This window comes from Haliotis rubra, unplaced genomic scaffold (genome assembly GCF_003918875.1).
Source record: "Haliotis rubra isolate DU_JTF1 unplaced genomic scaffold, ASM391887v1 Scf94, whole genome shotgun sequence".
Classification (NCBI taxonomy): Eukaryota; Metazoa; Mollusca; class Gastropoda; order Lepetellida; family Haliotidae; genus Haliotis; species Haliotis rubra.
The window spans coordinates 504,341-516,023 of record NW_025767679.1 but is presented as its reverse complement, the minus strand read 5'-3'; the positions used below and the strand labels follow the sequence as shown (position 1 = coordinate 516,023).

Genomic DNA, 11,683 nt, shown 5'->3' with positions numbered 1-11,683 from the left:
AAACTAAATTTCTTCCCCTGCGCGATGCGCAAACGTTTCTTCCAGACAGAACTCAGTCATGTTATGGCGGATCAGTGGCGTCTCCATCGCCCTCGTTGACAACGGACAAGCAACTTCTTAATATGTTTCAGTAAAACTTGGCAGATATGTGAGGCAGATCTTGAAGTGGTGCCTTTTTGCTTTTTGCAGATATTTGTCATTTATTTTTTCCATGATTTCCATGGAACGATTTGCACTTAGTCTAAAATCAAGCTGGACTGATGATTTGTTCTTTCAAAGATGTGGGGGCCGGGGGGATATGTCATCTTCTGATGACTCTTGTTTGTATGTTTGAAAGGTCTCCATGTGGGAGATATTTTTTTTACCAATCAGAATGTTACGTTCCTCAGAGTGAGTGAGTGAGTGAGTTTGGTTTTACGCCGCTTTTAGCAATATTCCAGCAATATCACGGCGGGGGACACCAGAAATGGGCTTAACACATTGTACCCATGTAGGGAATCGAACCCGGGACGTTCCTCAGAGTCACTGTTGAAAGTCGATTGATTAATCGTGTTTTAGTATTTTGAATGTTGCAGTGTTGTTTATCCTTTCAATCAGCTTCTTGTTGAGATGTGAATTTCCTTTGAGCTTTATTTGTTTAATAAAATAGATGTAAAATTAAACTGTCCCGATTCGGGATTTTTCTATTATATACCACCATTATCAATGTATGTCTGCTGACTGCAATTTTATACATAAACCACCAGGAAAAAGAAAGTGTAAACAAGAAATCTGATGTGACGAAAACGTTACAAACGTTATCAAGACGTTATATCCTGCAAACACTCGCCCAAACGTTATCATGACGTTATATCCTGCAAACACTCGCACAAATGTTACAAACGTTATCAAGACGTTATATCCTGCAAACACTTGCACAAACGTTACAAACGTTATCAAGATGTTATATCCTGCAAACACTCGCCCAAACATTATCAAGACGTTATATCCTGCAAACACTCGCCCAAACGTTACAAACGTTATCAAGACGTTATATCCTGCATACACTCGCCCAAACGTTATCAAGACGTTATATCCTGCAAACATTCGCCCAAACGTTATCAAGACGTTATATCCTGCATACACTCGCCCAAACGTTATCAAGACGTTATATCCTGCATACACTCGCCCAAACGTTATCAAGACGTTATATCCTGCAAACACTCGCCCAAACGTTACAAACGTTATCAAGATGTTATATCCTGCATACACTCGCCCAAACGTTATCAAGACGTTATATCCTGCAAACACTCGCCCAAACGTAACAAACGTTATCAAGACGTTATATCCTGCACACACTCGCCCAAACGTTTACAAACGTTATAAAGACGTTATATCCTGCACACACTCGCCCAAACGTTACAAACGTTATCAAGACGTTATATCCTGCACACACTCGCCCGAACGTTATCAAGACGTTATCAAGACGTTATATCCTGCAAACACTCGCCCAAACATTATCAAGACGTTATATCCTGCACACACTCTTACAAACGTTATCAAGATGTTATATCCTGCACACACTCGCCCAAACGTTATCAAGACGTTATATCCTGCAAACACACTCGCCCAAACGTTATCAAGACGTTATATCCTGCAAACCCTCGCACAAATGTTACAAACGTTATCAAGACGTTATATCCTGCACACACTAGCCGAAAAGTTACAAACGTTATCAAGACGTTATATCCTGCAAACACTCGCCCAAACGTTATCAAGACGTTATATCCTGCACACACTCGCCGAAACGTTATCAAGACGTTATATCCTGCAAACACTCGCCCAAGCGTTACAAACGTTATCAAGACGTTATATCCTGCAAACACTCGCCCAAAAACGTTATCAAGACGTTATATCCTGCAAACACTCGCCCAAACGTTACAAGCGTTATCAAGACGTTATATCTTGCACACACTCGCCCAAACGTTATCAAGACGTTTTATCTTGCAAACACTCTCCCAAACGTTATCAAGACGTTATATCTTGCACACACTCACCCAAACGTTATCAAGACGTTATATCCTGCAAACACTCGCCCAAACGTTACAAACGTTATATCCTGCAAACACTCGCCCAAACGTTATCAAGACGTTATATCCTGCAAACACTCGCCCAAACGTTATCAAGACGTTATGTCCTGTAAAAACACTCGCCCAAACGTTATGAAGACGTTATATCCTGCAAACACTCGCCCAAACGTTACAAACGTTATCAAGACGTTATATCTTGCACACACTCGCCCAAACGTTATCAAGACGTTATATCCTGCAAACACTCGCCCAAACGTTATCAAGACGTTATATCCTGCAAACACTCGCCCAAACGTTATCAAGACGCTATATCCTGCAAACACTCGCCCAAACGTTATCAAGACGTTATATCTTGCACACACTCGCCCAAACGTTATCAAGACGTTATATCTTGCACACACTCGCCCAAACGTTATCAAGACGTTATATCCTGCAAACACTCGCCCAAACGTTATCAAGACGCTATATCCTGCAAACACTCGCCCAAACGTTATCAAGACGTTATATCCTGCAAACACTCGCCCAAACACTAAGCCAAAGGGTCTGAACACGACAATGATATCCATATCAAATACATCACTACAGCAAACCAAACTAGATAGCATATGACTGTATAAACAATTCAATGACTGTATAAACAATACAATTAAAACATAACATGATTGTTGTTTTTTAAGAAGTGTTGTTTTTCGGGGCAAGTTCTGTAACGAATCTATGTATTCATGCTTCTGCTCCCCTATTTAATGAAGATAACCCGATCTGCCGTTTGTGCCATTTGACCTTCCGGGTCATGCATATTTAGAGTAGCACAGGTCAAGCTGAACAAGCTGTACATGATGCCAAAAACCAACCGTTAGTAAAAGACCAGATTTAACAAACAGTGACACATAGTGAGGTACCTGTTAAAGAATCCTAGATACACAACGATTGATTGTCATTTAATCGTACGTAGGTCTCCAGGTAGTATAGAACCGGATTAACAACCATGGTTACAAAGCGATGTAAATTAATCGTACATAACACTCAGGTACCTTACGGACCGGATTAACGAACCGTAGGTACACACCGATTGATGTCATTTAATCGAACTTATCTCTCCAGATAGCATAAGAGAGCATTAACGAACCACTGGTACGTATTTAGATGCATAGCTCTCACGGTTTTAAAACAAGATCGTCATTCTGATTTAATTCTGTAATTTTTGAATGAATGGCTAAAGTTTAAGGTGGATGAATCGGTGTACCTGGCAAATGTGACATGAGGTCTCGCACACGGTGAATACAGTTAATATATACCTGGCAAATGTGACGTGAGGTCTCGCACACGGTGAATGCAGTTAATATATACCTGGCAAATGTGACGTGAAGTCTCGCACACGGTGAATACAGTTCATATATACGGGAGCATTATTATTTTCAGACACCAAAAGACTGACAGAAACTATTGTCGGTCCTGGCGTGGTGCTATTTTTAGATGACAAATGCGTCAATGGAGGGACGTGGTTCTATTTTTGGACAACAAATGCGTGAAAGGAGATCCTCTCGATTGTGACGTGGTGCTAATTTTAGACAGCTTTTGCGGTAAAGGAGCTCTAACGGGTACTTACTTGTAACAATTCCCCATTGCCCGACACGGAGGCAATATGTGGAGCAGGCACCCATGACGATACGTGTGAACCATAGCCAAGACTTGGCGCTCATTGGTCAAAACTGAAAACTGTGCGCTTACTGTTCAAGGCTATCGCTGCCTTCCCCGTGACCGAATCAGTCACAGCCATTACCCCTTATAGGCATGTTTTCAAGTGTGAATGAGGAATGTAAGGTACACATACATCACGACGAGCTGACATTGACCTCGTCTGCCTGCTGTGATACCAACACGTGAATCGCTTGATAATTTGACCTGGTTGTTCAAGAGTCCTCATCTTCAGTTCGGTGTCTTACTGTCATAATGTCAAAATCATCTATACAGACGTTAGACGGTTTTGGATAAAATCCATGGCTGGCTGGTTAGGTGATGTTTGCTGTTAAAGATCACATATACTCTAGGGGGGTACAAATACATAAATCACTAATTGGCATCGTTATAAATGAAACCCCGTCATTAAAACTACTCATTTCGAACTTTAATTAACTTAAATCGACCTTTTTGACAACAGTGCACAATTCCAGCGTTCCAGCTATGTGACGGTGGTCTGAAAATATCGAATCTGGACTAGAAAATCCAGTGATTGGCATCATGTGCATCGACTTGCGCGTGTGGAATACGGTGACATCATCATCGAGCTAGTCAGTGAACCCAGCCTCTCTATCTCTTTTGTCCCTTTCGCGACAACCATTCAAACTCGTATCTTCAGGGGTGATGTGTCAACCGAGATAGAACCCTTGACTCACCCAGTTTCATTTATATATTTAGGATGGGGATGCGATTTAATTATAGAGTGAATATACATGTACAGATTCAGCAACCAAATAATCTCAGTATGGTTTTGCCCTGACTCTAAAACCCGAAGATAGGTCTATTCCTCTTTTGCACTAGATCCCACAAATACCACACAAAGAGAGATAGATATTACTAGACCCACCAGATGTGACCAAACATCTCAGAGATTAATCATAATCCCCAATATTTAAGCATATGAAGCAGAATTTCTGCAAGGCTGTCTGTCCAAGAAGTTTGAGAGCTTTTTGTACCCAGAATTCACACAGCCTCATGCGACTCTTGCTCGATCAAGGTTACAGCATTCAAGGCCGCTTGGTGATCATCATGTGTGTGAGTTATTCGTTGATAGGTCATCTATCACATTGCCTTAGGCAAGCTTCATCCCGGAGCAGAATACACACACACGCGCGCGCACACACACGCACGCACGCACACACGCGCGCACACACACACACGCGCACACACACACACACACTGGTGCTCTAGTATCAATGCTGTTGTTGATCTAGCGGTCCAAATGTACTCATCAATATGGCTCGTTGCTCATGCTGTCGATCACTAATACTTCAATGACGAGCAAAAGGATTTGCTGACGGAATAGTGTTAGTGTTGAACGAACCGAAACTAGCAGATAGTAACATTATTAGTCCGCGAGGTAACCTAGTGGTTAAAACGTACCGTCGTCACATCGAAGGCCCGGATTCGATTCCCTACACCGGAATTCCTTTAGAAGTCGTTTTCAGGAGTACCTCGCCGTGATATTACTGCAATATTGCTCAAAGCGACGTGAAATCGAACTCACGCACTCATTGTTCGGCAACAAACAGGCTTCACTTAGAGTACAGGCAGTACACAACCCGTGAAGGTCCGGGTTAGAATGAACCTTCAGTAACCCATGCTTGTCGTAATAGGGTTGTCTTGGTATGGGTGGTCAGGTTCGCTAGCTTGGTTGACACATGTCCTCGGTTCCCAATTGCGCAGGTCGATGCTCATGCTGTTGATCACTGGATTGTCTGGTCCAGACTCGATTATTTACAGACCGCCGCCATATAGCTGGAATATTGCTGAGTGCGGCATGAAACTAAATTCACTCACTCACACCCATTCCACAACAGTTATAACGAACTCAAAGGACCACTAGTTTTGGTTATATGCACTTCGACTAAATATATAGCATGCGGCATTTCGTGCAAGTGTGTTCGTTATAAACCTAGCTTACTGTAAACATCGAACTATTTGGCAGCATTTTAAACCCACGATGTCGCCTTTGCTCTTAGCCCGAAGATTGTTCCAGAAACAAGGTCAAGTCTAATCGCTGTGGATGAATTGGCATCCATTTTTCAATCAAGACGGCGGACAAGATTTAAGTACGAACTTCCGTTAGGGACTTAGTGCTGGGGATCAGCAGTTGGCATTTGTAGAGGACGGTCGTGACAACACATGGGGTTACATTGTTCACCGTGAGGAATTATACCCCCAAGGTCAGTCCTCAATGCAATGTCCAGTCAACACTGATGCAGATGTCACGGTAAACAGTGGTGGCTTCTCTGGCAGCTTCTTGAGAGAGGAGCCAATTTCTACTTACAATGATAATAATTAGTCCATTTGTATTGCGCTATATACTCCACAACGACAGCATGCTCATAGCGCAGACAAGATAGAATTTACGAGTCACTTAGAGAAAACATAGAGAAAAAGTATGTTTTTAGATTTGCTTTAAAACGTGTGACTGTTGGGCTTGTTCTAAGGTGAGCTGGTAACTCATTCCAGTTCATGGCGACCGCAACTTGAAATAAGCGAAAACCATAGGATTTCAACCTCCATTTTTGAATGTGAAGTAAGTATTTGTCACTGGACCATACTTCTAGATCATGGTCAACATCTGGAAGCATCTCCCCACACAGGCCTACATTACAGTTTTCTCCGAAATGAATACGATAATGATCATCTGGTATATAATTATATGGATTTGTTGAAATCCGAAGATTATTTTTGAGCATGCAGTCATGGTAGTTCTTAAAAAACAAACTTCGCTGGTGTTTATTTTATGTGTTATTGCAAGTGGACATCGGACAGGCATGACAGGTATGAATTGTTACACAGGGGATCATGCTCAAGCTGCTTATATTACAAGTGAAGTCCCTGTTAGTTGCGTTGATGGCTTTCAGTTAAATCAAATGGAAATTATTCCAAGAATGTATTTTAATCAACGGACTGCTTCACAGAATAGCAAAAACGAATTACAGGAGTCTAATGACGACAAAAATATTGAAATGCCTTTTTGAGAGACTCTGGTTTTCGCTGTATATTATGACGGGATTCACAAACTGCGTCCATGTGGAGAATCGACTTCGGGCCTATGGAACTACTGTCAATGGGCAGTCCCAATGCCTTCGAGACATGTATGGTTAAAACAATTGTCATATTCTGCCTAACAGACTGAAAAAAGATAAACCTACAGCAGACTAATTACATTTTTCGAGAAGAATACTGACTGACTGACTGAGTTTGGTTTTACGCCGCTTTTAGCAATATTCCAGCCAGATCACGGCGGGAGACACCAGAAATGGGCTTCACACATTGTACCCATGTGGGGATTCGAACCCGGGTCTTCGGCATGGCGAGCCAACGCTTTAACCACTAGGCTACCCCACCGCCCCTTCAGAAGAATAAATGCTGTCAGGAGTAAAGTAATAAAGAAAGAAGATGTTTGATACAACACATAATAACCCGAAACCATTTGATAACCTTCCAATCATCACAGTGTAGAATTATTATTACAAATACTGATATGACGAATCTAATTAATAAACACTTTGTGAAATGCCGACAAAATTAATGTTTCTTAGTTTGTGCCGTATTTTAGCTCTTAAATGGAAGTCTCCCCCGGCCTTAGTCACACTCGCCAACCAAACACACGCACGCACGCACGCACGCACGCACGCACGCACGCACGCACACACACACACACACACACACACACACGGGGATTTGTGATAACGAAATGCCCTCTGTCTGTCTCTCTCTAAATGGAGGCGGACACAAGGCGGATCCAAATAGGTAGAAAATGTTAACAACGAAAGCTCAAAATTGACAGAAGCGCTCCATAAATCACGGATTCTTCAAATAGTACTCGTCACCTGAGAACCAGAGTGTTCTATCTCCACTTTTGAAAAAAATGAGTTAAGGTTTTCTGGGTACTTCTCATGGTGTATTCTATCTCCAAATATAATTTTGTAGCTGTATCTAGCTTAGAAAGTGTTTTTCAGACAATTAACATCACAAATTAAAAAGGTTTTGAGTTCCATACTGTTCTATGTCCATGACTTGGAGATAGGGCAACCTGGACCTGATCTTTCGTCGGATGTCATATGGAAATGGTGAGTATTTATCTTCACTTTTTCATTGTAACTCTTGTTTTCTCGAATTGATCAAAGTGTGTAGTAAGTGATAATTAACCTTTGACATTCAAATATATTAATTTGAAATGTAACAGTTGATATTTTTGGAGTAAAGGCACTATTTGAAGTTTGACATGGAGATAGAATACTCTGGTTCTAAGAGTATGTCATGTTTTCCTACTATGTTTGTTGGACATAGAACATTTTTCAATATCACATATTTTTCATCTTTTCAGTGTTCCTGATGCAGTGAAATGTTAACAAGGTTACCTGAGTAAGTCATCATTGACATTCTAAGCTATGTACATTTGAAAGAACTACTATTGAATGTGTGCAGAGCGTGCCAATATCTGCATCAACTTAACCTGAATTCACCAAAGATTTGGAAAGATACAGAATTCTATGGCCCGAAATTGACATTGAAACATCTGCATGATCTCCTCTCTCGGTCCCATTACTTTTGGTATTTACAGATACCTTTTACGGAAGTTGAAGACCCGGTGTCCGTCACTTATTATGTTTTCATAACAGGGTTTCTTCAAGCTGACAAACTACGATGGTTAAACATAAGAGAGATGAACGTTTCTACTCTTGGGTTTCTTGTGAGTTTGCCCAACCTTGAACTGTTAAATGTTGAACACTGCAGATATCTATGTGATGAAGACTTTATCATCATCAAAGCATGTGAAAAACTGGAGCATCTGAGTGTGAGCTTCACTCATGTCAGTACGAAGACCTTAACAGAAATATTTCAAAAGGCAAAGAGTTGTTTCAATTTGGAAGCATTTGGAGTCACATTCAATTTGAATAACTGCATTGAATTTTTAAGCATTGCTTATTTCTGTTCCCGGACCCGGCGCCGTAGCTGGTAATATCAGTTTATATTCTTCAGGTTGCTTAACGCCACCCTCAACAACATTCAGCTATGTCACGGCGACCTGTAATTAATCACCCAGGAATATGTATCGTTGTTCAACATACAGTGGCATAACATTCGGTAAAAAAATTAATCTTCGAGGCCTAATGTGGATTTGCTGACTCCATTTAATTACTCAATTTGATACACATAGCTATAGTATGACCAGAAATTATTGAGAATTTTAGGAATATGTTTAATTGGATTTCTAGTATAAACAACCTTGACCAGCTAGCAAGTGCTTGGTTTCATTCAAGAGAGACAACTCCGTTAATCCCTTTTCATTAGTTTGTGAAGAGTTATCCCCCTTTGCTTACTTGCTATCAGACGACATTTTCAGTGATCCTCAGTATGGATGATTTAAAGAAGGGGAAGTTGATTTTAGAGTATTATAACAAGGACATCAGATCAGCTAAAGTGATTTCAAGTAGAACAGGCATCCCTTTGTCCACTGTTTATCGTGTTTTGAAAAATATTGAAAATGGATATGGCATTGAGCAACAGGGAGGCGCAGGTAGGCCCAGAAAATTGACTGTCGGTGACAGTAGGCGGCTTGGTATTCTTGTTTCTAAAAAACAAACGAAGGAGTTTAGAAAACTTAAGGCTGGATATGATTGATAGAGGAACTGTGGCTGTCTGTAAGGAGACAATTAGAACTGAGCTGCATGCAATAGGTTGGCAGAAAAGTCGAGCAATTCCATCACCGATCATGAAACCTGAACAAAAGGAGCGAAGGTTGAACTGGTGCTTACGGCATAGAAAATTACCTGGGACAATGTGATTTTCTGAGATGAAAATTCTGTGTGGCTGTTTCCTAATACACTGAAATTCTGGACCAAACAAACTGAAAAACCGCGTGTGGGGTGTATATTTAACATGTGGGGTGGCATATCTGTGTTAGTGGGCAACGCCCCTCTGTGTATTTGAAGGGAATATGAACAGTGAGCGGTACACAGATATTCTCGAGGGACATTTACTTCCATCTGCTCACGTGTTCTATGGAAGTCTTTTGATTTTCCAGCAGGACAACGACCCAAAACATCGTTCAAAGCATTCAGCCTGGTTTTGGACCCAAAATATGACATTATTAGATTGGCCAAGCTATAGCCCTAACCTAAATTCAATAGAAAATGTTTGGGGACTTATGAAGGAAAGTGTCAATAAGTAAAATCTGACAAATATTGCTGAAATGAAAGAAGAGGTGGTCCGATATTGGGACAGCATGGACCACGACTTTCTTACTTCTTTGATCAGTAGTATGCCCTGCCGCATTGAAGCCTGCATTGCTGCCCATGGTTACTTGACAAAATACTAACTGTTCACCTGTCTTTGAATCTGGAGTTATGTTCTGCTAATATTCACATTTAATACTTGAGTAATGAGTGAAAAAAATAAAAAATTCAATCTTTAAATTCTCAATAATTTCAGGTTGTACTGTAACTGGATGTTATTTCAGTGTAGGGGCGGTGGTGTAGCCTAATGGTTAAAGCGTTCGCTCGTCACGCTGAAGTCCCGGGTTCGAATCCCCACATGGATACAATGTGTGAAGCCCATTTCTGGTGTTCCCCGCCGTGATATTGCTGCAATATTGCTAAAAACGGCTTAAAACCCAACTCACTCACTATTTCAGTGTATCAGTCTGTTCCTGACGGCGCAAAGCCACTACATTTAGACTGTATGAAGTTGTGCAAAGATATTTCACTATGTCAATAATCCTTCCAATGGTTTTATATCGCGATCCGAGCGTATCGACCTCAATCTATAACAAATGATGTAACACTAGTGGAAAATACGTATGTGTTCCGTCAAACGAGGAACATATCTCACTGATCCCTGAGTAAATGTTCCCTGATGACGGGAAGGATTATAGATGCCCATGAGATACAGCATCCACCACAAATAACTTCCTGTTAAGAACCAACCTACGCGCATCAGAGACAGATCTTCTCACAGACTCCATCTTGGTGTTACAAGGCTAGCAAGTCGCCAGGAAATCGTTCAATTTCGTTGAATGGATTTTGTCTTATTTTCCCAATCGTCTTTTCTGTTCAACTCTTTTTTCAGTGAGCATTAAATATCTGTTAGTATTACCCCAAAGAATGAATGGATTTCAAGAATGGGAAGACTACATCCTCAGCCAGTGATGGAAGGATCGGTACATTTACTGTAATGCTATATGTCACGTCGATAGTTCATCGGATGTGTGCTCTGACTGGAGGTATGGAGCATATGTTAAACATTTTCTGTAACACAGGGTTACTATTTGGAAGGCATGGTTCTGATTAAAGGTACAATTCAAACGCTTCGAATGAGGTACTTGGCCAAGCCTTTCTGCTCAATTTCCTAAGCATATCCACAGGGCCAAATACTCAGAGAGCTCCTTATTAACACCTTCAAGTTTAGTACATTAATATTTGTACAGCAGTTTCAAGTGAAAGCATGCAGTTTCAATGTAAATAGTGGAATTATCAGTTCTACGAAGTCTGCTCTTGGTATAAGCAAGCGAATCGTGTTTGAATTGTTGAGGTATCGGAGTATATATCAAACATAACGTAACATTACAGGACATCAAAGTTTAAAAAGTCAGACTCATAGATATCGTTACTTACGGATTCTTATAATTAAAATGACGTTACATGTTTTCAGTAACAAGCAAGCGATACCTAATAATTTCTCAGCAACGCTTCCAAACGGACTGTTTGTTTTGCTATGAAATAATAACGTTACAGATTACATTTGGCTGTGAGAGGCTTAGAAGGTCAGACGGTCAGCAACTGTTATCTCTCCGTCATTACCACCATATTCTGGACCAGTGGTCAGCAATCTCATAAACAAGGGCATGTTAATCTCGTCGT

At 40.9% G+C, this 11,683-nt stretch overlaps 1 protein-coding gene across 3 annotated transcripts; it reads left to right on the top strand.

Annotated features, from left to right (window-relative positions):
* The first annotated feature begins 526 nt into the window (after positions 1-526).
* Positions 527-2,732, top strand: LOC124264743. 3 transcript variants are annotated; one of them, XM_046699515.1, is made up of 3 exons: positions 527-1,084; positions 1,202-1,425; positions 1,730-2,732. In XM_046699515.1, exons 1-3 carry the CDS (start codon positions 842-844, stop codon positions 2,676-2,678), a joined length of 1,416 nt encoding a protein of 471 aa, XP_046555471.1. In that variant the 5' UTR covers positions 527-841; the 3' UTR covers positions 2,679-2,732. The 3 variants fall into 3 exon arrangements, with proteins under 3 accessions (XP_046555471.1, XP_046555472.1, XP_046555469.1); XM_046699516.1 differs by adding an exon at positions 1,466-1,495 and having other exon boundaries at positions 527-1,231; positions 1,711-2,732; XM_046699513.1 differs by having other exon boundaries at positions 527-1,425.
* Positions 2,733-11,683: the final 8,951 nt, after the last annotated feature.

Excerpts from the sequence above, each read along its gene's own strand:
- LOC124264743 (XM_046699513.1), top strand. The coding sequence starts at position 842 with ATGACGTTATATCCTGCAAACACTCGCACAAATGTTACAAACGTTATC. Across the intron at positions 1,426-1,729 it reads CGTTATCAAGACGTTATATC|CTGCAAACACTCGCCCAAAC; the intron begins CTGCACACACTC and ends AGACGTTATATC.